The 26,001-nt window shown below is 43.1% G+C and overlaps 1 protein-coding gene across 5 annotated transcripts in view; it reads left to right on the top strand.

The window, feature by feature from the left end:
• LOC147447386 (vacuolar protein sorting-associated protein, putative (DUF1162)) overlaps positions 1 to 26,001 on the top strand; it is a 150,823-nt gene that overhangs the window by 27,730 nt on the left and 97,092 nt on the right. For 4 of the 5 annotated variants that reach the window (XM_086523198.1, XM_086523199.1, XM_086523200.1 and 1 more), the window contains 13 exons: positions 16,029 to 16,100; positions 16,527 to 16,591; positions 16,681 to 16,855; positions 17,105 to 17,173; positions 17,267 to 17,346; positions 18,944 to 19,099; positions 19,341 to 19,404; positions 19,597 to 19,704; positions 19,786 to 19,980; positions 20,284 to 20,408; positions 20,817 to 20,976; positions 21,076 to 21,270; positions 21,360 to 21,461. In XM_086523198.1, coding sequence (XP_086379324.1) covers positions 16,029 to 16,100; positions 16,527 to 16,591; positions 16,681 to 16,855; positions 17,105 to 17,173; positions 17,267 to 17,346; positions 18,944 to 19,099; positions 19,341 to 19,404; positions 19,597 to 19,704; positions 19,786 to 19,980; positions 20,284 to 20,408; positions 20,817 to 20,976; positions 21,076 to 21,270; positions 21,360 to 21,461 — 1,566 coding nt within the window. The remainder of the gene's footprint in view (positions 1 to 16,028; positions 16,101 to 16,526; positions 16,592 to 16,680; positions 16,856 to 17,104; positions 17,174 to 17,266; positions 17,347 to 18,943; positions 19,100 to 19,340; positions 19,405 to 19,596; positions 19,705 to 19,785; positions 19,981 to 20,283; positions 20,409 to 20,816; positions 20,977 to 21,075; positions 21,271 to 21,359; positions 21,462 to 26,001) is intronic. The other variant, XM_086523201.1, reaches the window with a different exon arrangement.

Genomic DNA, 26,001 nt, shown 5'->3' with positions numbered 1-26,001 from the left:
CGGGACAAGCAGCCACGTCAGCACTTCAGCCCGCCATAGGGGTGTGTGTGTGTGTGCACTGGGCAGCCACGTCATCAGTTTGTGACAATACTCTCATTTATTTTAATTTTTATGTTCCCAAGATATTGTAGTAGAGTCACACATGGATGTAACCTTTTGGTCTCATAGTTCATTTTGGCCTTTTGAAGATGTTAATATAACAGCCCCCCCCCCCCCCCCCCGGCCCGAACAACAGTCCACACACGCGTGCGCGCACACACATACACACACACACATTGGTTTTTTACTTAGTTTTTTCACCCACGGTTGGCACCTTTGTGGCATTATAAACACCTACCTAGTCGAAAAGGTTTTTCGAGTTATAAACACTACACTAACATAGGGTCCCAACCCGCATGTGGCATTACCCTTGAAGGGGAGGCTTAGCCTCTTGGGTCAAGTTAATATAACTCTGTCCGTGATTTGATATTTTGGCTCCCTAACCCAGGACATTATGGCCCATATTTGGGTGTTAACTCATCCGCTTGAAAGTTTTCCTCTGTGCACTAGGAGTTCTGAGTCGTCTTCACGCTGTCTACTCTCTACCACCACCCCCTCCTCTACATCATTCCATGGCGACCGCCACTAGCAACTGTATGCCTTGGTGATAAGTGGATTTATACGTGATTCGCCCTACTAGCTCTACTCATTGCATTGGATGAAGACTTATCAGTATATAAACAAGGTGAGGGATGCTTCATACCCCTCACTTAGCCTTGACTATGTGTGTGAGTTTATGTGAAAAGAGAAGATTTGACGGCTTTCTTTGGTCAATCTCTCTCTGCATGATTATGGAGTTAGTGGAACATAAAGGAGCTTTAGAGCTCCGTACTCTCCATAATCCACCTTTGTCTTTCTGTACACTTTGCACTGAAAAGTGTTTTTTTTACAAAAGCATTTGCTTGCCCATTGGACTTTGGTTACGATTAAATTCTAGTTTTTTTAATCGCATAAGTAACTAAAAGCTTCTTTTACACATGATGTCGGGCATTTCACCATTTGACCTTCGACATCAGAGAAAATCGCATCATACTCTGTTTTTGCTCTCAGTCTAACTGGTAAAATGGGCTTTGCATAATTTAATGCTGTTTTTATAGCTCACAGGCCCTGTGATAACACACCTTGGTCTTTTTTTTTGATTGCCCTGCATAGCAAGGTAAAGGTGGTCCTCGTTTGCACACACTTTTTATTTTGCCTTGCATATGGTATATTGCATATGATACTATAGTGGTCTTACTCCAAATAATAACTTGTGTTTTGACACCTATTGCTCGCGCTTGGCCTTGTAGATTACTGGCCGCTATTGAATTCATATTGGTAACCAATATATGTTTGGATTACTTTGGGGCTTTGTCTTAGTTATCTTGATACTCGTCTTTTCTCAAAAAGATATGGCTTGTGTTTAAGGGTAAAAAAAAGGGGGGGGGATACCCTGTATGATGTCAAGCAAGGCAATGGAAACTCTGTGCAATTTTTTCAGTAAAGAACATTGTATGCTTTGCCCAATAGGGGCTCAAGTTGCATTGAAATGTGTTCTGGCGTGTTGTTTACTAACGGTGCCGCTATCCTAACTAGGCTGCACATTCGGCTTTTTAGGTTTTATTACCGCATACTAAGAGCTGTTGTTTTTTAAACAAAAAAGAGAAAAAAGAAGGGGCTTTGAGGCCTGTGAGGTTTGTTTTTTAATACCTACTGGCTATTGTTTGGTGCGGAATGTGATGGATATTGTATATTTGTTCAAGAAAAGTGGTTATAAGGAAATCACAATCATTTGATCAGGATTGATAAATTCTTGGGCTATTTGTTTGAAAGACCCTGGAGTATGGAAGGAATGAAAATTTGGGCCTGATTTTGGGATTAAAACACTTGGATCAGAAGACGTAGTGGCTTCCGATCAGTATGATATGTATGTTAAAATGCTATGTAAGGTCTTAATAAAATTGGGTTATATAAAAACCATATCTATAAAAACTACATTAATTCATTGTTATTCTAAAGGAGTGATGACCTTTGGATAACTTGCTCCTAAAATTAACTTAAAAAGAACAAAACACCCCTTTTTAGCAAATCTGATCACTTTGGATGATGGTCTAGGTTAAATGTCGCAAACTAATGACGTGGCTGCCCCCCCGGACACAACTGCAATTGATGACGTGGTAGCAACCCGGATTATGCACCGACAGGTTGACACGTGGCAGAATGTACGGGCCCTCGGAAATTGCGCCGCAAATCACGCTGTTGGCGTGGTAGTTTGTACGGAATTCCGTAAATTGCACTGGCTGATTTAGCTGGCAGATTTTGGATAAAAGATTTTAAGAAAATTGCTATTGGGACAGTTGCTTTTGAGAGATTTTGGGGCTCTGCTTTTGGGCATCCCTTGTACCAATAAATAAGTGGGTTAGGCCTCACTTCTCAGGGCATCTGGACGCAGAGTCTGAGAGTGAGCGCATGCCTACTCTCTTGTACTTTGAACATAGATTAAAGAAATACCGAAAGGGGCGCCAATCTTTGGGGCCAATACCTCTGGGCACGGAACTACACCGGGCCGTGTTGACTTTGTGAACTGTTTGGAAGTGATTCTATGTTGTGTCGCGGTAGAATCTTGACTTGGGGTGTGCAAGTTTGTTACAGTGGTATCAGAGCACGGCGGATTTCTCTTCTACTGGGAAATTTGATTCTTTTCTCGTGGCATTTATTGATTCCAACAAGAAACAGTCGACTTCTTTTGCATCTGCGAATACGGGAGGAGATCATGAAGAAGATTCTCATGAGCAATCAGAGGAAGAGTACGCCCACCTCGGCCTACTCAGTTCGAGATTGAAGAGATGGAACGTTGACAATTGGTTAGTTACTGCCGATTGTTCTATCCTTCCTTCGGATTCCTTGAAAGACCTTTTCTCAAGAGGTACTAAATATAGGCTCCCTTCCTCAAACGACTCTTGCCTTCTCAAAGCCATAGAAAAAGGAATTTCTAGTTTCGTAGTAAAGTTTGAGGAGTCTTTAGGAGTTCAAGGTATTTTTACCCATTGGAAGTCTGTAATCCTCAAGAAAGCTTCTTTGAAATTAGCATCTTGCTCTCGGAACGTTTCTTTAGGAAGGAATAGCTTATCTTCTTCTGATCGTGATGCTCTTAGGAGATTTCATCGCGATTTTGTAATCTCTTATGTAGATAAGTGCTCTAATGACTTTGTTGTACGTGCAAAAAGTTCTATTTAGAATGCTTGTTAGGTGAGGTAAACTCTCAGAATTACAATGATTGTGATCTTTCTATGCAAGAGGTTATCTTGAAACATCAAGACTTTTGTAAGTCTTTTGGTTTCAAGTGCCAGCCTAAATTACCTTTTTTATATACCGTTTGGAAGTACTTACTACGATGTAAAAATGAACGAACGTTTTTCATGATTCTTTTGAATGAGTATCCTTTTTCAACTAGTAAAGAAATAAGATGGCAAGATTGAGCAACAAAAGTAGATTTACTAGAACAAAGACGAGAAAATCTAAATAGTTGAGAGCAAATGACAGCGTACTTAGCTAAAAGAGAAATGTTCGAAGAAATGTGAGGCATACGGATGATTTTTAGATTGGCATATTCTGATTCAAGGCGCTTATCATAGATATCTACTTCTAATCCCAAGGGAGTCTGGAAAATCTTAAGGTCCAAAAAGGCACAACAATCACTATTTGTGGTACAATTAAGTTCACAAAACTCCTTGGGATAAATTCCTCGGCCTAAAGAACTCAAATTCAAGTACATAAAATCTTGAAAAGAAGGAACGTCAGGGACAAAAAGATCATCTACAAAGCGTCTTACATTGCATAACTTGTGCAAAAATATTGGGCAAGTGTTAGCAAGGACAAGACGCTCCATAAAATCAAACTCATAAGTAAAAAGATAGAAATTAGCAAGAAAAATAGCACAATTGGTACCCATAGGGATACCAATTGTTTCCTTGAAAAGAGAGTCGCCGATGGTTTGTCCAAGCTATGCATGATAAAGGTGATAATCTTATTCTTCTTGTTTGGACAAGCAGCGAAGTTGAGATCACATATTGTCAAGTTTGGTTCTTTGCTCTTCGTAGGTTTGTAGTAGTATTCATTTTTTGATTTCGTATTTAGCTTACCTGAGGACTTAAGAATGTGTTTCGTTAGAAGTTGTTGTGTGAAGTTTGATTTCTAGGATTAAGTTTTTAAGATGTCTTATCCTTTTTTTGCTTAAAGTTGAGTACTTGTTTTAAGCCAAATACGTTTTTTTTTTTTTCCCCGAGAAAAAGATCCTTCTATTAGTTAATGAAAACTGCCCATAGGGCTACATTCACCTCTGCGAGAGAGGGCTACAACAAGCATGATGGGGAGACTCTCCCAATGAAAAAACAACATATATACAATGAGTCTAAATCAAGAGATGGGAGGAGGGAAGAGCCACACAAGAGGACAGTAGTGCCATCTGAGCACCCCCTGGACTATGGTGTAGAAAGGCCCAGGGCGCCAGAGTTGAAGAAAAGCCTCGCGGCGCTCCCGCATGTGGTCGGAGCTGCCCTGTAGTCCCTCAAGCTGTCCTCTGAGAGTATGGATCAGCTCTAGCCAAAAGTCACGAACAGTCTCTGCTGGAGGCACAGGGCGAGCCTCAAAGATGCGGAAACAGCGGGCCCGCCAGATGAACCAGAGAGCTAGGCCGCTGATGAGCTCCCAACACTCCTCTCTCTCACTGCACCACTCCTGTGGAGTAAGCTCTGTAGCAGGCTGGAGTGTAGGTCGCCCCCCCTGCATCACTATCATCCTGTTGGTGGAAGATAGCTCAAACTGAAGTGCCGGGCCCGTGAGGGTGGACCAAGCCGCTGCCCCCCAAGTGTACTGTCGAGCCGTGGAGAGGGTAGGCATCAGCCGAAGAACTCGTAGCCACACCTGCTGGGCCGAGGGATAGTCCCAAAGACAGTGACGCTGACTCTCCACCAACTGGTCACAGGCTGTACATGCGGCCGAGAGACCACTATGCACAACCCAATTCCCTACTGCTGTGGCTCTGTGTGCAACCAGCCACTGGAACAAAGTGACGCGCCTCGGCTGTCTGGAGTCCCACAGCCTCTGCCAAAAAGCTGCCAAGAACTCGACTGTGAGGCCCTCCTCCTGCCAATGACGTGCTGCAGCGGGGCGGGCCTCTCTCTGTGCTGCAAGTATATGACGTCCAAGCCGAACAGTGTACTGAAAGAAGGGGACTCCTGGGCGGTTTGGAGAAGAGAAGGGGTCCCTCCATAGCCACTCACAAGGGTTCCACTGTACTCGTGCTAGTGGACAACACTCCCAAGCCCAAAGCCTCCAGTGTCCAGTCTCAAGAGCTGCTGGGTCAGGGTCACCTAGAGAGCGCGCTGGACCTTCCGCCATGGGACCCCAAGAAACATGAGGCCGACTCCCAACCAAGTGGCCTCGCTGAGTGCTAACCATGGGGTTCCAGACGAGGGGCTGTCGTAGGCGCTCCTGCGTGCATGTCGGCTGTCTCTGCTCTAGGCCACGCTGTAAGAGCTCCCAAGATCGAAGCAAACTCACAGCGAATCTGTCCTCCAGTCTCCTGCTCAAACCAACTCGGCGCAGCTCTGTAAAGATCCATCTGGTCGAAGGTTGCCAAGGGCCTCCTGATTGAGGCACCCTGGCACGAAGGCTCTGCAGCAAGAATTCCTTCCAAGGCTCCTCGCCTGGAAGAAGTCCTCTGACGACAAACTTCCCAAGAAGGGCTCTGCTCTGTTGTGCAGGATCAATGATCCCAAGCCCTCCCTGAGAACAAGGAAGTGTGATGACTGACCAAGCCACCTTGGCTCGGGCAATCTGAGTATCGCGACCTGACCAAAGGAAGTTCCTGATTAGCCTCTCTACCTGGCTGATACAAGAACTCGAGAAGATCCAGCAAGAAGTGATGTACCACATAGTCGCCAACAACACTTGGTTGGCAACTACTACTCTACCAGCCAGCGAAAGTCGTGATGAGCTCCAATGTAACAGGTTTCTCGTGATGGTTTAAGCCAAATACGTTGCGTCAACTTATTTTACACATGCCTTTTTTAAAAACATTTTTAAGTTAATAATGTTTTGTTTTATCTAGTTTTGTTTCGTAGCAAGCAAAGTGATTTAGTTTGTTTGTTTTTGTTTTTCTTTTCTTTTCTTGTGTCCCTTGCTTTTATAGTTTTATGAGTGCTTTATTCCCTCTTATAATTCGTGAGTTCAGACTATTCTGAACTTATGAAGGTATATAAAGTTGAAGCATTGAAGGAACCTCAGAAGACATTGTGTCGCTTTCGGCGTGGCCGAAAGAAGCAAGCGTTGTAGACCGTTATGAACTTCAAGTATCGCACGATCCACACATCAGAGTGGGCCGACGAAGAGTCCTTTCCAAGATTCCCGATGTTGTTGGTGATCTTCCTCGACGCCACACTTTTCGGTACCAGTACCTCACTTGGAAAAGGAGGGGATGTCACGTGACACATTCAACCCTATGTATCTGTGGGCAAGCTACAGCATGACCGGGGTTCAGTTCAGTCAAGTCAGTCTAGAATAGGAAGTGATCTGGCACTTTTGTGAGTTTGTTCGCAGACCGTGCATGTCCAGACACTTAGAGTAGATGCATATCCTCTGGTTGCACATAGCATGATCATCAGCATTACCATCAGAATCCATCAGGAGCATTTTCCAGTGCATAAAACCTATTTTTCCTATTTTTGACATTTTTCACTTATTTATTAAGTGACTTTTGTTGGGAACTAGGTCGGACAATTTTGCTAATGAGATATATAAGCAACCTAGCACTAACACTATCTAGCAGAGGCGGAGAAAGGGCATCAGGCAATTCATTGCAGCAGGCTTCTCTCTCTCACTCTCAGCAAGAACAAGGACCCCCTCAGCTCATCGTTTTCAGCCTAGATTCATTGGCGTTTTTCAGCGTGCCCTTGGCGTTTTTGCAGCAGCATCATAGTCCATCAACAACGTTTTCTGCAGCAACATAGCATCAGTAGCCTCAGAAGACTTTGTGTTGCTTTCGGCGCGGCCCAAAGAAGCAAGCGTTGCAGACCTTTATGTAGTTTAAGTATCGCACGACCCACACATCAGAGTGGGCCGGCAAAGAGTCCTTTCGAGGATTTCCGATGTTGTTGGCGATCTCCCTCGACGCCATATAGTTCGGTACGAGTACCTCACTTGGAAAAGGAGGGGATGTCACGTGACACATCCAACCCTATGTATCCGTGGAGAAGCTACAGCATGACCAGGGTTCAGTTCAGTCAAGTCTGTCTGGAATAGGAAATGATCTGGCACTTTTGTGAGTCTGTTCGCAGACCGTGGATGTCCAGACACTTAGATTAGATGCATATCCTTTGGTTGCACACAGCATGATCATCAGCATTACCATCAGAATCCATCAGGAGCATTTTCAGTGTATAAAACCTATTTTTCCTATTTTTGACATTTTTCACTTATTTATTAAGTGACTTTTGTTGGGAACTAGGTAGGACAATTTTGCTAATGAAATATATAAGCAACCTAGCACTAGCACTATCTAGCAGAGGCGGAGAAAGGGCATCAGGCAATTCATTGCAGCAGGCTTCTCTTTCCCACTCTCAGCAAGAACAAGGACCCCCTTAGCTCAGGGTTTTCAGCGTGGATTCATTGGCGTTTTTCAGCCCTGCCCTTGGCGTTTTTGCAGCAGCATTACAACCCATCAACAACGTTTTCTGCAGCAACATAGCATCAGCAGTCTCAGAAGACTTTGTGTCGCTTTCGGCGCGGCCCAAAGAAGCAAGCGTTGCAGACCTTTATGAAGTTCAAGTATCGCATGACCCACACATCACAGTGGGCCGGCGAAGAGTCCTTTCCAGGATTCCCGATGTTGTTGGCGATCTCCCTCGACGCCATACAGTTTGGTACCAGTACCTCACTTGGAAAAGGAGGGGATGTCATGTGATACATCCAACCCTATGTATCCGTGGACAAGCTACAGCATGACCAGGGTTCAGTTCAGTCAAGTCAATCTAGAATAGGAAGTGTTCTGGCACTTTTGTGAGTCTGTTCGTAGACCGTGCATGTCCAGACACTTAGATTAGATGCATATCCTCTTGTTGCACACAGCATGATCATCAACATTACCATCAGAATCCATCAGGAGCATTTTCCGTACATAAAACCTATTTTTCCTATTTTTGACATTTTTCACTTATTTATTAAGTGACTTTTGTTGGGAACTAGGGAGGGCAATTTTGCTAATGAAATATATAAGCAAGCACTATCTGGCTGAGGAGGAGAAAGGGCATCAGGCAATTCATTGCAGCAGGTTCTCTCTCCCACTCTCAGCAAGAACAAGGACCCCCTCAGCTTAGCGTTTTCAGCCTGGATTCATTGGCGTTTTTCAGCCCTGCCCTTGGCGTTTTTGCAGCAGCATTACAACCCATCAACAACGTTTTCTGCAGCAGCATAGCATCAGCAGCACAACGTTTTGGCAGCAGTAATTCAACACCATCAGGACCAGCAGGGCAACGCCTATAGACAACATTATCCAGTGTTTTTCTAGCAGCAGAAACAGCGTTTTTGCAGCAGCAATTTCAGCATGACCAGCGATTTAAATGACCAGCAGACCAGCGTTTTTGGAAGGATAGCACTTCAGCGTTGTAGGACAACAGACCTAGCGTAGTCAGCGTCTTTGGCAAGGCACTAAGCACACAGATCAACCCCGACTGGTTGCGACAAGAACCAATCCACAGCATTCAGTTTCCAGCCATAGTCTCGTCATCGTCAGCACCACCGTCGACCTCGACATAGCATCACATAGATTTGCATTGGCATCTTGTACCAGATTGTGCAATCGATAGCATAGACCTCTCTCGCCATCGAGAGAGGGGCCCTTGGAGGAGGGTTTGACAACTTGTCTGGTGTCGTATTAATACTCTTCTCTCTCTATCTCTTTGTGTCATGCACCTTCACGCACAGTGTCTATTCACTTTTTTGTGATCACTTGCACCCTCTCATTAAGGGAATGGAAGGCTGTCCCTTCCGTAAGTAAAAGGAACCCTTGAGCACAGTTCGGAGCACTCATCTTGAGCAAAGTTCAACATTCACTTCCGCTGCACCCTACAAGAAAATTGTGAAACAAACAATCTCGCCAAATGATCAGGCTTTATAGCCTTCTTCATCGGAATGAAGTGGGCCTGCTTAGTGAATTTGTCGATGGCTGTCCAAATGCCATTATGCCCACGTTGAGTCTTGGGAAGGTCAAAAATAAAATCCATGGCAATGTTTTCCTAGGGACGGGAGGGTATGTGTAAAGGCCGTAGAAGTCCTAGTGCCTTATGTTTGTCAAACTTTACCTTTTTGGCGTACTAAGGAACTGCGAACAAACTCGTCCACATCCTTTTTGAGCATCGGCCAATAGAAGTAATGCTCAACACCCTTCAAGGTGGTATCTATGCCGCGGTGGCCTGAAATAGGGGCACAATGGCACTTTATCAAAACCTTTTTCCACAAAGGCTGTGTAACACTCAACATCATTTTCTCCATCAAATAGCCGTCTCGTAAGGAATAGCCTACATTTGTCTCCCCACTTTGTGTCCATTGAAAGATGTCTGCAAAATCAGGATCTGTGGCGTACTAATCTACCATTTCCTCGAAGCTTCGATGATGTATCACAGAAATAGCCAATACCAAGGGCTTATGAGACAACGCATCTACCACTAAATTTTTTTGTCCCTGAACATGGACTATCTGGAAATGAAACTATGATAGAATGTTAGCCCATCTTATTTGCTTTTCCAAAAGCTGCGTTTGCAACAAGTAGTGTTAACTTTGATGGTTTGTGAGGATAGTAAAGTCGGCTCCGAGTAGGAAATGTCGCCACTATGCAAGAGCATGGATAATTGCCAACAACTCTTTCTCATAAATTTGTGCAACCTGCCCTCTAAGCAATGACATGGCCTTCGTGCATCAAGGTGCCCCCAGACTGCGACCACAAGCATCACAATAAACTGGTCCCGTTGTCAACTTTTCCTTGAGGGTCTGAAAGGTTGCAATCTCTATCGATTCCCAAGTAAAAGGAACCCCTTTCTGGATCAGCACATGCAAGGGAGAAGCCATCTCTGCAAATTTTCGAATGAACCGGTGATAGTATAAGCACAAGCCTAGAAAGCTTCGAACTTCATGAACATTCTTCAAATGGGGCCAATCACGAATGGTCTCAACCTTGGCCGAGTCCATTTTTACACTTCCGTTGAGACGATGTGTCCCAAAAAGTTTATCTTTGGCAAGAAGAACTCGCTCTTTTTTGCATTTATTATCAATGTATGTTTTCTGCAATGCCTCGAAAACCTGTAAGTGACGGTGTCGCTGCTCTGCCTCACTCTTGGAGAAGACGATGATGTCGTCAAAGAACGTGCCCACAAACAATCGGTACTCTCTAAAAATCCTATCCATCATACAATTGAATGTCCCTAGAGCATTCGTAATGCAAAATGACATTACCAAATATTCGTACAAACCAAAAGTCGTCCTGAAAGCTGTCTTGTAGACGTCTCCAAGAGCAATTTGGATCTAATGATATCCACTCTTCAGATCAATTCTGCTGAAACAAGTGGATCCTGATGTCTGTTGAGAATATCATCGATCCTTGGGATAGGGAATCTGTTCTTGATGGTGATTTTATTGAGAGCTCTTTAGTCATGCACATTCTCCAAGATCCATCTTTCTTTAGTACCAGCAACACCGGTGAACAAAATGGTGAAGTACTAGGTTGGATGAGATCTTTTTCAAGAAGTTCTTCCACATGGTTCATTATTTCTTCATTTTGGGCTCGGCTAACTCGGTAAGGTGGCCGATTCGGTGGTGTACCACCGAGAATCAAACCAATCGTGTGATCTTCAGGATGTGAAGGAGGTGACTTGCCTGGTAGGCCTTCAGAGAAACAGTCAGCCTGTGCATGTAGAAATTCTTGTCGTTCCTTTTCTAGATTAGACATATTTGACCTTTGTTCATCATTCAGTTCTTTCAAGAAGATCGAGTAAACAAAAAGATTGGATTTCATTAATTTGGAAACAGTCGAAGCCGATACAAGTGGGAGAGACTCGCCATTCAATTTTATAGCAAGTACAATCTCTCGGCCCTTCTCATTCTTCAACTTGGCTTTTCTTGCCCTATAGTCGACCAGGGTGTTGTTCTTGTGGAACCAAGGAATTCCTAGGAGTACACCACACCCTTCCAAAGGCATGGTTTAAAAGTCCTTGTGCCCTAAATACCCTTGACAATGCAAACGAAGTTTGCCAATGACATGTGTAATGGCAACATCCCGTCCAGGTCTCGCTAGAACACCCTCCCCCTGTGGCCCCTTTTCCTCGGGCATAATTCCAAGTCGAGCTGCCAATTTTGTTGAAATAATGTTGGCCTTGGCTCCTCCATCAAAGAAGATTAGGGCTTCTTGGTCTCGCACTTTACCCCATGCTCTGCAAATTTCAGTGCTTTCGTCCATCTGATCCGGGTCGGTCTCCACACAGTTTGGTACCAGTCCTGCTTTCTTCTTTCCTTTTCTTCCGCTCTCTTTGACTGCTCTGGAACTCTTTGGCTTGTCTTCTGGTTGTCCTTTGGGTGCCTTGTGCGGGCACCGTGCTGACACATGTCCATGTTCTCCACATTCAAAACACTTCCCCGCTTTTAGATATTCAGATCGTTGTTCGTCTGTCAATCGGGGATTTATGTCTTTCTTTTTCTAAAACCTTCCTCGTCTTTTGTTACCGTTATTGGAATTTTGTCTCGTCCTTCTTGTCAGGAGTTGATTAGTTGGATACGTAAGAGTACCTGCATGCATTGCAAATCCCTGCTTCGCATGTCCCATCAGTTGTTGAATAGACTCGGACTTTTGCAATAAACAGTAATCTCGTATCTGTCTGGGTAAACCACAACAAAATGGCTCGATCTGTTCCTTAAAGGTGATCTTCTTAAAAGAAGAGGCCGGTAGAAAAGTATCCCAAAATCTTTGGCAATAGGTATCCAAAGTATCTTCTTGGTCCTCCGAAGATGAACCACATCACGTTCGTGCTCCTGAGTGAGCCAAGGGGCAAGGGGAAGTGAAAAGCCGCTTGAACTGCAGGCACTTCGTGGGTGCTTCCTTTCGTAACAAAAGAGTGGACCACCAAGTCTGTGCACTTCCCTTCAGATAGGATGCTGCCCTCTTGACCTTGGAGTGCTTTGAATAGCGTCCTCATGAATAAGCTATGTCAAAAGCGAGGACCGTGTGGGTATCTCGGAAGCGTGAAAAAGTATCAAACTTTAGTGCTTGTCCACCCTCCTTGAAATCTTTGGTTTTCTTGCTCTTGTCCTCGAGAAAGTCATATTGATTGGCGTGCTTCCTCTTAGAGTAAAACATGTGCTCATCGGAGTCCGAACTCTCAGAGGAGGATGAGTCCTCCTGAGAACTTCTGCAGATTTCTGAGATCTTCGGTGGGATTTGATCTTCTTAGCCTTCTTCTTCTTCTTTCTTTGTCTTTGGGTCTTTCTTCGTTTCTTGCCCTTTCTGTCCTCATCACTGGAATCAGAGGAGGAAGAGCTGTTGGAACTATCAGAAGAGGATCAGGATAAGAACAATCAAACTGGAAACACCCTTAAAGCGTACGCGCTTCTTTGTCTTTCGTGCATTTGCAAAAGTATACTTGTGACCCAAGTAGCGAGGGTAGTCTGCTGCTGGACTGCGTCTCTTTGATTGCTTCTTGGTCTTCAAGAGTCGGTTGACTCGTCTTTCGACTACGTCGTCAAGTTCATGTTCAATGTACACTCGCAAAGCAGGTGTTTTCTTCAGAGCGGGCTTCAAAGGTGAGTCGATGGCTGGACGCCACCGAGAATGCACGTCGTCAAGCAGGTGCTTGGTCAGAAATTTCGCATATTGGGGATCTTTAGAATATTGGAGCAGCTACCGAGCACAGGCATCAACATGCTGTTGACGTTGCATCTCCACTCTGTGGCCCGAGGTGGCCCGTACTCTTCTTCGAAATCAACAGAAGGTGGTCGTCGTCCATTTGAATCTTCCATGTTGTCTCCCGAACCTGATTTGTCAGGTGCAATAGTTTGCTCCTTGCGGGATTCATCGACTGAATCCATGTGTGTCGCGATAGAAGGGTTTGGATTCTCCGTAGAAGGAAAATGGAATAAACTCCGATACCACTAGAACGGACTCGGACACCCTGAGTCGGGAATCTGGCACGACACACAAGAAACTTATTAAAATCACATCACAGACTTTATCACAATTCAATAAAGAAACGACACGGCTCAGCATAGTTCCGTGGCCAGAGGTTGCGCCCCTTTCGGTATTTATTTTTGTATTAATGCTTGAGCAAAGAACAAAGTCCGAGGGTCCTCTCTGCGCAGTGCTCCCAGGAAAATCTGAGAGAGGAAGAGACCCTAGTTACATATTTATAGGCCCATGGCCTTCCAAAAGCAATACATGAAAAGCTTGAGTTGTAAAAGCATCCAGGCCCAAAAGCTAGTGCTCCCAGCAGCCAGTGCAAGTCATGGAAAATCCGTTCGCTGCTGTCAAGGTGATTCACGGGCCACCGTACAACCTGCCACGTTTGCAAAATTTATGGAAATCTCTGCCATGTCAACAGCTGCACGCTAATTCTTTTTAATTTCTTCGTGTCCCCATGGGCCCCATCGACAGAACCCCCAAAAGTTGGGATAACTTATAGAAAGTCATTTTTTCCATCATATCCATCATGTGGACATGCCACATCATCATTTTGTGACAAGTTCAATCTCCTTTATGCACAGTTTATGGGACCTCCCAGAGCCAGCTAGCGTTGCATCAGGATACAACATGCTGATATGGACAGATGATATCATCGTATCAATTACATGGTTTCAGCATGGACAAATTTCCCCCCTTCAAGTACTCTATGGACCCTCTCACACGGTCATAGATCACTAGACTCATCCGCTAGGACTTGATTCAGCTAGATACCACCAAGAGGATACGGATACAGCCGACACGGGAGTTGGGCACGAGGGTGGATTTCTATAGAGAGCATCTTCTCCAACTCATAGGGGACAGCTCTGTGACTAGGCCGTACATGCATACACACTTATCTAATCAGATATGTTGTTCTATCGGCCAGATACACACATGTTCGCATCAGCCTTAGGTCGAGACTGGCAGATTTAGATGAGTATCAGCAGAGGCCAGGATATGCTCGCTTATGTCATATGGAGCAGAGACATAGCTGCACTACATATGTCATTGCGTGGTGTACTATGAGATACATGGCCGCTTTCATGACCTGTTCAGAGAGGGTTTTGGACCACTTTCTAGAGTCGTGAGATACAAGGCCAGAGAGATGTCTTGGACTGTTTTTACTCAAGGTGCGCAAACATAGAAATGAAATGTTGTATTAACGTCTTCAAAAGGCCATAGTGACCTATGAGACCAGAAAGTTACAAGGTGGTGGATCTGATACAAAGTCAGAGTAACAAAATAACCTAACAACAGTACAAAACAAAGATATATATTATGGGATTCTAGATTGGTCGATGTGAGCTAAGCCGAAAACTAAGCAAAGAAGGGCGGCTAGTTGGGATAGCCGAATCACAAAAGATCTAGCATCGGTCGTTGGCGAATCTCATCAATTTCCTCCATGGTTAGTAGTCTGACCGGGCGTCGTGCATGCCTGGCCAGCGTGCTCTGAATCTTTTGACGTAGCCTCCGTCGATGCTGTGTAGTCCTGCGCAGTCGTGGGCGCCTGGATTTCCCCAGTTCAATCGCTCGGTCAATCAGTGTGCCTCTGGTGTGAGACGGGGGGGAGCTCTGCTGTGGGAGTGGCTCTTGTGGATGTCCCGTGTCTGCTCTGAAGAAGTCTATAATCCGTCTTTGAGACTGGTTAGCCTCGCCATTCATCAGGCTCTCTCTGTGTCTGCGCAGCTCGAGCAAGAACAAACCCAGGCATCTTTGATCTTCATATCCCATTACTCTTGAGAGTGGTCCAAAACCCTCTCTGAACAAGCAGTGGAAGCGGCCTCGTATCTCGTAGTAGACGGGGCAGCAGCATGTATAATGCAGCTCTGTCTCAGGTTCCATGTCACACAAGGGGCATGTCCTGGCCTCTGCTGGTACTCCGCTGTATCTCCCAGTTTCAATCCGCAGCTGGTGAGACGATGTGCGTAACTGGCCAATAGCACACCGTATCCCATAAGACAAGTGGGTATCCATGTATGTGGGTCTCATCACAAAACCATCTTCCGTAAGCTGGAGAAGGTGGTCTCTGTAGAAAGCCATCTTCGTGCCCAGTTCTTGTGCTGGTTGTATCCATGTCCTCTTGGGGAGAGCCAATCTCAGAGGCAGATTACAGATTTCTTTAGACCAGCCATTGGGCAGCCAGAAGAGCAGTTGTCACAGTAAATCTTAGATGTCACCCGCACCAGAGGCATGTTGATAGATTGAGTAATTGTGCTAGGGAGATCCAAACGCCCATGAATGGGGGGGGCGGGGGTGGGCTCACAACATTGACAAAGGCTAATGCAGAGGATCCTGATCATTCTAGCTTGACATGCGAGGCGCCTAGTCAGAGTACTGACCATGGAGGATATTGATGAGATCTGCCAGCGACCGATGAGGGATTTCCTATGACTTTGGTGATCATACAGCCACCCATTATCCACTCACCTCTGTTGAGATTGTATCATTCATTGTATCAGTCCACTCACTATATCAATTCTTATTCATACCCTACACAGTTCCGGTTAGCTGCTTAGCTCACTTCTAGCAGTTCAGGATATTACAGCAGCAGTTTTGGTACCCTTGGTACCCCTTAGTCTGTTTTGGTGTTCAGACATTGTATCAGATTAATCACTTTGTAATTTTTTTGGTTTCATAGGTCACTTTGGCCTTTTGAAGGCGTTAGTATATCATTCATTTCATTTCTCTCATAAATCGGCAGGCCTGTAAATATTAAATGTGGGAGAGTTAATCTAAGTACTTATTTTGCCAGATCTTAGACAACATTCAAGTCATTGCTGAAAATGTGCACTTTCGGTACATGGATCAAAAGACTGACCCAGAGGTATGATGAGAAATCAATCATTATGCTATCACTACTTGTAACTTTTTGATTTATTGGTTTTGGCTTGCTAAGAAGGCTGCATCTTTTCATTGACGGGACATCACCAAATTCATCTGAGTAGTAGTCATCTCTGCTAGTTTTAGATATTAATTAGCCATGATCTTTTGTGTTTTAAATTCTTCTATACAATCTAGCATTTAAAATCTAGCATTTAAATGAAATGCTAAGGAATATTACTGCGATTCTTTGACTTTATGTATATTTCCCTTGTGTTTTACGCATGTAGAAAGGAAGCTCTTAGGATCGCATACCTGCATTCAACCATAAGTTCTGATTCTCTGCTGCCAAAAGGCATTCTTGCGTGTACCACATCCCCAAACCTTGACAACTCTTTGGTTGGATCCCTGTCCTCTGGTTGATTTACAGATGGCATTTTCCTTTGGAATAAAGTTTTCCCATCTTACCATGAATACTGAGCACACAATTTCAGGGTAGGTCTTTTCTGTGCTAGCTGAAATTGAGTTGTGCCTGTATAATTTGAGATACAAGCTCATGGTTTTAAGTTTTGTTTGAATCCCAGTGGGGGTCCAGCACGGACAAAGCCAAATCTAGTCACTAAGCTTGTGGAGATGAAGGAATTTTGCATCTATTGGAACTCTGATGAAGATAAAACGAAAAACTTATCCAGTGATGCTCATTTGCAAACTGAGTTCATACATCTGATACACCCATTCACTGCCTCTCTCAGGTTTATGGTAGGTTCTGCTCTGCATTTTGGTTAAGGTGTATTATGTCGGTAAATTAGGACTTGCTAAACTCTGTCGTGAGTATCAAGTGCATGTGGACTTACCTTTTTCATTTTAATTTGATGGAGCCTGTGGTGAGTGTATTTCGAGCTGTTTACTCAAAAGCAACATTCAATCTATTTCTCTTGTATCTTTGCAATATCTATCTAGTTATACACATTTTCAAAATGATATGAAGAAACTTTTATTGTTTTGCAGATAAACAAAAACCCTCTATTGGATGGAAGCACACCACGATATTCAACAACCTTCGAAATAAACAAACTGGTTTGTATACCTCACAAACAATTATCTTGGAAAATGAAAACAGGCAGTTTGTATTGTTTGACATGGGTTGTAAAGGTTTACTATGTGTTACAGGACTTGACTTTAGAGGATCGTCAACTGCATGAAATGCTTTTATTATGGGATGCCCTTGCTATTTGTCAGATGCGCGAGAAGTAAGAATATAAGTGCCTTATGCTGTGTAAATCTTGTGATTCAAATTGGTTTGTTTTGTTTTTCTGGTTTGGTTTGCCTTTGAAGCGTTTAGGGTTTTTTACATGTTTGCAAGAAATGTAAATCAGTTCTAAAATACAATGTCCCCTTGTTGATCCGAAATTGTGTTTGTGGCATAAATTAAGAGATCATGCGTAGAACAATGGGCATACTGATCACAATTTTGATAATGGGAAAAACATGAACGAATCGTGGTGCCTACCCTTTCTGTATACTAATTGAGATCTACTATACAAGGTGTTTCTACAAACTTCAACATTTTTCAAGGTTGCTTATTGTGGTGTTGTATGCTAATTCCGAACCAACACATCCTGTGCCTGAAACCACAGGTGAGTCACTCTCCAAGACATGAAGTCAATAGCTTTGGTCTCTGCTGGTTGTTACGTAACTTAGCTTTTGATTTGTAAAAGCTTACATGGAGGCTGTGTAATTCATGCACATGCCTTGTGCATGTGATGGCAAAGTGCTTGCAGGGCAATTCTTGGAAGCCTTATTAACAGTCTTGATTGACACTGAAATAATCAAAATTGTAGAGCATATGGAAGCCACCATCTAAGGATTATGGCCGCCTTGGAGAGGGATTATTAGCTCAGTTAACCACTGTCGTTTACTTGCAGACACATGTTGCTTAATAGGATGAAAGGAAGTAAATGGGCAATAGCTGTCACCTGATAGCGAAATAATATCGTGAAGGATAGGAGAGGAATGGCTAGTTTAGTGATAGGAGAAAGCACTACCTATCTACAGAACCAGTATTCCTTGGGGAGCAAAAGGAGTGTACAGAATTGGAGATTTGGGTTACTGTCACTGAGGCTCCTCTATTTACTAATGCTCTGGTGTTCATGCTTTCTATTATCCTTGTATGGCTGGCTATGCAGAGACGCCTGATTCTGCAGAGACCGAGATGTGTGGAGGAAATTGAGATACAACCATTGATCTCAATGCTTATGTGAAAGATTAGGATGGACATTTGTCGGAAGAGAGGTGGCAGAAAGACCAGGCTTGCTAGGATGCTGACCTATACTTCAATTATTATCTAATGACTGGGAGACTCGAACTCCAAAAAAAGCTCAAAGCAAATGGAAAGTCAAACAAGCACAAAATTGCTCAGTACAGCACCAATGGCTGGCAAAGAAGAGAAATTGTACATGCTACACCACAATTATTGCAATTGTCACAGACTGGTCATGGTTTGCATGTTTAAGTCTTGAAAAAAGTATTCATGTTTATCAAGCACGTCAAGTTGTCAATGGTGTCATTTCGAAATATGTGAGATTTTGAAAGATTCTTAACATATATTAATATATGTAAGGAACTTTAAAGAGTCAAACCCTCTGTTTGGCCTAAATCTATAATAAAGAACAGTGTTTCTAATAATGGTCCATCAGGAATACGGTTATGTTTGCTACGGGTGTCATACTCGCCATTTTATGTGACCGTCTTGGCTGCTATGATAACCAAGCTTTTGGATTCTGGTGCTTAGTGCAGAATTGCGTATCTGTTGTTTAGGTATGTATAACCTGTGACAGTCTTTTACAGGTATGGGCATGTCAGGCCTGCAATTGGTCAACATGGTTATGCAAGAAAAGAGGATGGATGGCAGAAGGTTTGGTGGCATTATGCAGTTCAGGCTGTGCTGATTGATGTGCGAAAGAATTTGCGTCGAACTGCATGGAGTTATCTTGGCTGGCGGATGTAAGAGTCTAAAAGCTAGACTACGTTGTGATAACATGTTTTTGAAAGTTCAGCAGTGCTGATTGATTTATGAAAGAATATGCATTGAACTGCATGGATGTATCTTTGGTGGCGGATGTAAGAGTCTAAGAGCTAGACTATCTTGTGATAACATGTTTGTGAAGGTTTTTTTTTCTGGATCTTTACGTTGACAATTCATGATTATGATTATTTTGTATGCTAAGCCAATGTGGTTCTTCAGTGACATGCGGAGAAAGTATGTACTGTTATACAAAGAGAAATTAAACTTCCTGTGGAGTGGCAAGGTGAGTTCTTTGCCGTTTGTATTGCTCATATTCTTACTATTTGTTGTCTTATTTTCTTTAAGTTTTACCAAGGTTGCCAGGTCTAGAGGTTGTGTATTTAGATCGTGCGTACATTAGTATAATGGGTTCAACTATGCCTTTTCATTTCCATAGGCTATAGCCTCCATTTTAACTGCAAGATTGGTTGTGAAGCCAGCTGCTGAACATAGCTTGCGTAAGCTTGAGGAACTAGAGAGGGAGCTGGATCTTGATGAAATTCTCGCTTTTCGTTCCACAGCAGAAAGAAGCTTACAGAATCAGGTGGGTGCGGTTGTTAGCTTGAGGATATCTTCTTCCACTCAGGGAATGTAGAGAAATAAAAGTGGGTAATTGTGAATTCAGGGTACTTCTGATCCACAAGAAGAGACTGGTGGTAGTGAAAAGATGGAGTCCAGGTCTGAAGTAAAGCCAGATGACTTATCATCTCAGAAGCATCGCAGCTGGTTGAACTTCGTCTCTCTTGGTATGCTGGGGGCGGCTGGAAGCTCTGCAGCAAGTGAGCAGTTTGCAGGTGTTCTGCCGGATGACATAATAGAGGTACAATTAGGGTTTCCTCTTGTAAAATTACGACTGTTGGAAATGTGGATGCTCTACTTATTGGTAATTACAGCAATCTTAATGTGGCTCTTTCTGAAGCGTAATACCCTGAGTTCAATGCATGTGGGTGCGTGGGTGTAAATCCCTGTGTCTAGTACGAGTAACTTGGAAATTTGCAAGTGCTAGTCTGAGGCAAAATTTGTTTTCATTATGGTATCTACTATAAATGAATTAGAAAGAGTTTTCTGTATTTTGAAATTTGTTGATATGTATCGAATCTTAACTAACCGCTTGCTATTTTAGGATATCTTTGAAGCAACCAAGTATCATCCTCGAGGCTTAATGGATGATAATGTTTTGCCGAAAGGTTCCTGCCGTTTTGCGATTACGTCATGCATCAGCGGAGTGTCAATATATTTAAGGCGAATGTAGGTTCATCTTCCAATCTTATTGTAATCTTTCTTCTAACTCTTGATTGTATGTGAGTGCTGTGTTTTATGCTTGCGGATGTCAGAACCGGGGGTAGAGGATATAACCAAAGTTAAGCTTCTTGGATAGCAGAAACTGAAATAAATTTCATTTTTTAAGCTTTTGATGATGGGCAATGTTTAGTTCCCTGTGCGCTTCTCATTTAATTGTACTTTCCATCAGCATAAGAGAGAATAGACTGCATCTTTGGTCCTCTGGTGGATTGATATCTTTGCAATTGTTGCCACTCTTTATAAAGACTCCTCGAAGTATTTATCATGTCCATCTTGGCAGCTTTCAGAAGCATGTTGAGAATGTAGCAGGGTGGCGCTAGATTTGATCAGGACGTTGTTGATATCCTATTTCAGGCACCCAAAAGAAGGGATTGCATCTTTGGACATGCAAGCCATTGATGTTAGAATAAGGGTGTGGCAGAAATCCACAAACGTATTCATTGCTGTGAAGACATTACAGGGGGCAGATCAATGTCAAAGCTTGTCTGTCTATCCTATTGTTTTGGGAAATGAGGTGTGTTGCTTGACTTGTCACTGGAAATTCCCCTAATATTACAAGTTGTATTTATATGGTTAACAAGCCGCTCCTACCCCCTTCATGCGAGGCACGCAGGGGACAATTTTGCCTTGCTTCCTGCATACAGGTGAATATCAACAAAGTTATGCAGAGGTTGTGTCTGGAATCAGGCAAACTGATGGTGCAGAACCATTGAACAGTTTTCATTCCAAACAAGCCCAGAAAGAGCCATTTCTAGTTCTTGAAGTTGAGATGCTTCCAGAGGACAGTGAGTTCGACCTCATGGTTAAGGTGAAGTTTTACAGTAGCCTGTGAGTCGCTTAGGTTGTGTTTTTGCGTTCCCATCTCATGCTTCTTTTTTGCTCCATTGGGGTGCACAGATAACAACACAGCCCATGGAGTTTGTCTACAGTCCAATGCTTATGAACCAGATGAAGAGCTTTATAAATCGTCCAACTTCTCTTCAAACACTGAAGGATCTAGTATGCTTTTTTAAATTTACAATGAAAGAATATGTGCTGTGCTCGCTGAATAAATGAAGCCCAATAAGTGAAAAGCCTCATGGTTTACAAGATCTGGACAGTGACCAAATTTACAGATTTCTTGGCCTGAAGAGTTTTTCCTTTTGCGAAAAAGTCGGACTTGTAACCTTTACATTACGTAATATTTGACCTTAGATCAATATACAAGAAATGTGGGAAAACCCCTCAAGAATAGAGAATGACATCAGAGGGATAAAACACCTAAACAACAACAAGATACGTCAATGATAAGATACAATTAATCATCAAGAATGGTGTAGAAGCAAATCTGGCTGCGTAAAGCCTACACAAATTTGCCAAAAGCTTTATCTGGCAGTGTAGTGAACCGGTGTAGTCCAGTGGTTGACACCAAAAATGATCCCAAATGTCTGTTGTAGACAGCTGTCCTGTAGCCGCTTGTATCCTCCATGGGGCTGAAAGGCCCTTATGCTGTGCCTCAAAAATCATTTGCATCCAATTCATCTAATCTCTATGTGATACACCAAGAAAGGATGCAGATCTCCTATAGAGCGGTACTGTAAGAGTTATGGGAGGAATCCATTCATCCCCCATAGTGAAGACCAAGGAAAGGTACCAAGATGAAGAGCCATCACTGATCTGGCACTCAATACATATGTGTTCCATAGTCTATGAATTTATGAACTCTTTGGCCTCCCCGAGCGTTTGCTCTTGTAAAACGTCATAGAGTGTGAAGTCCAGGGAAAATCATGCGTGGTCAGCTAACCTGTATCGGAACATAGGTGCTCTCTCTGGACCTGGAAATGTCGGGCCCCGTGCAACAAAATACTACATGGAAAAAGTTGTCAACAAATCAAGGCCCATCTCTCAAGAGACTGTCGGATCTCTATGGGCCTAGAGCATAGAAATGGGCTAGCAACCGCATGGATATTGCAACATCTGATAGTGATGCAAAGTCCATTGAATAATCAAACTCCTTTGCTAACTGAGTAGACTCAATATCTTGCTGCCTCACAGTCCTTGGCCTGAAAAGTTAAACGGGTTAAACCAACTCTTGAAATAGGTACAAGAAGCCTTGAATATGGGATCTCAGGAAAACAATCAGGGACTTTATAATGTTGTATTTGCTTCATCATGTGGCGATTCTGGTTATTTTTTCTCTTTTGACTCATACAATTACGGTTCACATTTCGTGTGTTTTTTATCCCAGTGAGAGATGGAAATTTTTGCATGTGTGTGCTGCGCGTACGTGTGGGCAGATATATATGCATACATGTCTATGCGCACGCACACACTGGCACAAAACCAAACACACACTTTTTTTAGTAATGTCAGATTGAATTACTAATGGGAAACCTCAAAACGAGGAAAACCCATTGAAAATTTTACAAGCGGTAAATTAGAAACAGTCAAAGTAGAGCTCATAATGCCTGAAGGGGAGCTCATCTAACTCATAGGCAACCTGAAGAGACTGACGAAGAGAAGTTTTGAAGAAGGATACATACTCCACTTGAATTTGCTGAAATATGAGGAAATTACGTGCTCTCCACACTATTCATAACACCCAGAATCTAACCCATCCAAAAAGTATGCATACGGCTGAATAATGGCGAAAGAACTCCAAATAGTCAAAAAAATCTACCAAAATGTATCCTAGTTGAATGTGTGCGAAGAGCTATAGAGATGCAATCCACAAATTGTTGCGTACGAGAACAATACCACAATAAATGTGGAATATTCTCAACGCCTGCACCACAACGAACACAACGCGAGGAGGCCAATCTTCTAGAACGTAGAAATTTTCCCGCTGGGAGCACCCCAATTATGCATCTTCACATAAACAATTGCTCCTTAAAAGATAGCTTTGCATGCCACACTTTCATAACTTTACTTCGCCACCATGTAGCATCCTTATTTATATCCACACCTTGTTACAGTGTTCTTGTATCCAGGAGGATGACTGCAAATGGCAATACGCCTTCTTTACAGATATAGAGTGAAACGAGGAACCAATGTAATGCCAATCAAAAATTTGATCCTCCGCAATCAGCGGTGGTATAGAATCAACCAGATCCTTAATGGTGCTCCACATGTGCCTGTAGTGCATTCCAAGTCCAAAATTAATAGCAGCCTGTTTGAAGGAGAGCACCTGTCCATCCGCATCAAGCACATCTAATATCCTTTCAATACCTTTCTGGGAGAGAAAGTAAGCTTGTCTAGGAGACGGCAAATCAAGAGTCTGATGAAAAACCCGACTCCAATGTAGACTCTCCAGTCTAAGCGAATTGCCACTCACATCATCTCTACCATGCCACTGCAAGTCCGGCGTAACTATTTTCCAGTGAGCCACAAGATTGGAAGCAAGGGGGCATCCAGGTATTTTGTCTTCAAATTTACCAAAGACCACATCCCAGTATGAAGGCTGCCAATGGCCAAAAACTGGTGTAAAAACCGCACTAGAACATAGACATGCCATCATTTGCGTCCAGGGTTGTTTTTGCTCTATCAGCACCAATAGCAAAGTGGCATTCCTTGCTGTAACATGAGAACACAAATATAGAATATTGAGACCACCACAGTGCTTGGGAGTACACAACTTATCCATCACGAGCAATCGCATGCCTTTTTTTTGAGAGCAAGTAGACGAAAAGTGCTCTAAAATTCGAGACATAAAAGCCCGAAGACGAAGTGGTGGCCAATGCAGCAATGGCAGGAAAAATTGTATATATGCCACCAAAATAGACTGCACAACTTTGAGTCTTACATGCAGCGGCCAAGTAGACAATTTTCAATAGTTCAATTTAGACTTAAGTTTATTCTCAACCGAATCCAATAACTTGGCATTGTTCACTGACCAAGCCAGCGGGTATCCAAGGTGTCTCACAATTTGATCAGGCTTTACAATCTCACCTGGATATAATACAGAGTGCCAATCCATTTGATGCAACGACAACAATTTAGATTTTCAAAAGTTCACATGCAAACCTGCAGCCACTCCATAAACATGTAGAGCTTCCATGATACATCAAACATCCTCAGGCTGATTTCGAGGCCAAAACATGGAGTCATCCGCATACGCTTGTGCCACAAAATGAGAACGAGATGGCAATTCCAATCCATGCAAATGGCCAGATGCTGTCAAGGAGTCCAAATGCAGTAGCAAAGGATGTGTAGAAATAGCATACATTATAGCTCTCAAAGGATATCCTTGCTTGACCGAACGATCGAGATCCCATAATCGAGTCAGCTCACCATTAATTATTCCAGCAGATTGACTATGCTCATAAAAAAAATAAACCACACAACACATTCTAGACTCAAAGTCCAATGCCGCCATTATCTTTGCAATGAATTCCCAATGAACAGTGTCAAATGATTTCTCTATATAAACTTGCATAACAAGTACATCTTGTCCTGTATATTTTGCATACTCAATTCCAATGAAAGCGATGGAAATATTATCCATAATTTATTGGCGAGGAATAAATCCATACTGAGCCGGATGTATGCCAGAGAATAAGTGATCCTTAATACTTGTGATTATCATTTTCGACAAAAAATTGTAAATGACCAGCATAAGGGTAAAGGGACGCCAATGTGAAAAGGATTCACACAGTGTCTGCTTGGGTAACAATTTCACCAGTCCTTGTCAGAGTGCAGTAAAGATTGTGTAGTCCATGCATGATCTATCATGAAAAGCAGATGCTGCTTAAGGGACTCCCAAAACGAAGGAAAAATTCAACCGTAAGACCATCCAATCCAGGTGATTTTCAATGACCAAGATGTGACAAAGTATTGTGCAGTTTGGCTTCAGTAAAGCTGGTCTCAAGAGTATCCGCATCATCTATTGTCAATATGGGATGTACATGTGACAACAACAACTGTCTAGCTTGCAAAACCTCACTTGAGGGAGCCTCAGGGGCGGCAAAAACCCGTTGAAAATGATCTACCATGAAATTTGCATTCTGAAATTTATTGGCCGTCCATTACCCTCTATTGTCCTTAACCCTTTTAATAGTCACAGATTGCCGCGAATGATGCAAATGCTTAAAGAACTGCTTTGATGAACAACCTTTATCCATGAAGGCATATTGTCTCAATCGAACCTTCCATTTTTCAAGTTTCCTCTTGTTATTATGCATCAATGAGGCTTTAATTGCACATAACTCCTCTTGTTCCGAATTAGTAAGCGGTCTAGTATCTGCAAGACTTTCCAAGGCTTGACAAGTCGCCTTATCTTCATGCACTTTTTCTCTTAGATGATACATTTACCACGAGCCATAATCCTTGATGACTGGATGGATCTGCATGACAAAACGATACCAAGCCACATTCACATCAATAAACATCTGAGGGATGAGAGGAGGAATCACCACTTCAATCAAGCTTTGAAATTCTTTGTGCGAAAGATATGGGTTATTAATATGCAACGACTGCTTGCGGGGAAGCGGGGAATATGTAGCCAATGCCTCAAAATGGACAAAGAGCCACAGAGGAAAATGATCAGATAAGGTAAAGGAAC

The sequence above is a fragment of the Adiantum capillus-veneris genome, chromosome 11, assembly GCF_014529385.1.
Source record: "Adiantum capillus-veneris isolate H3 chromosome 11, ASM1452938v2, whole genome shotgun sequence".
Classification (NCBI taxonomy): Eukaryota; Viridiplantae; Streptophyta; class Polypodiopsida; order Polypodiales; family Pteridaceae; genus Adiantum; species Adiantum capillus-veneris.
The sequence above is the reverse complement of the archived record's forward strand: the minus strand, read 5'-3'. Positions and strand labels throughout refer to the sequence as shown.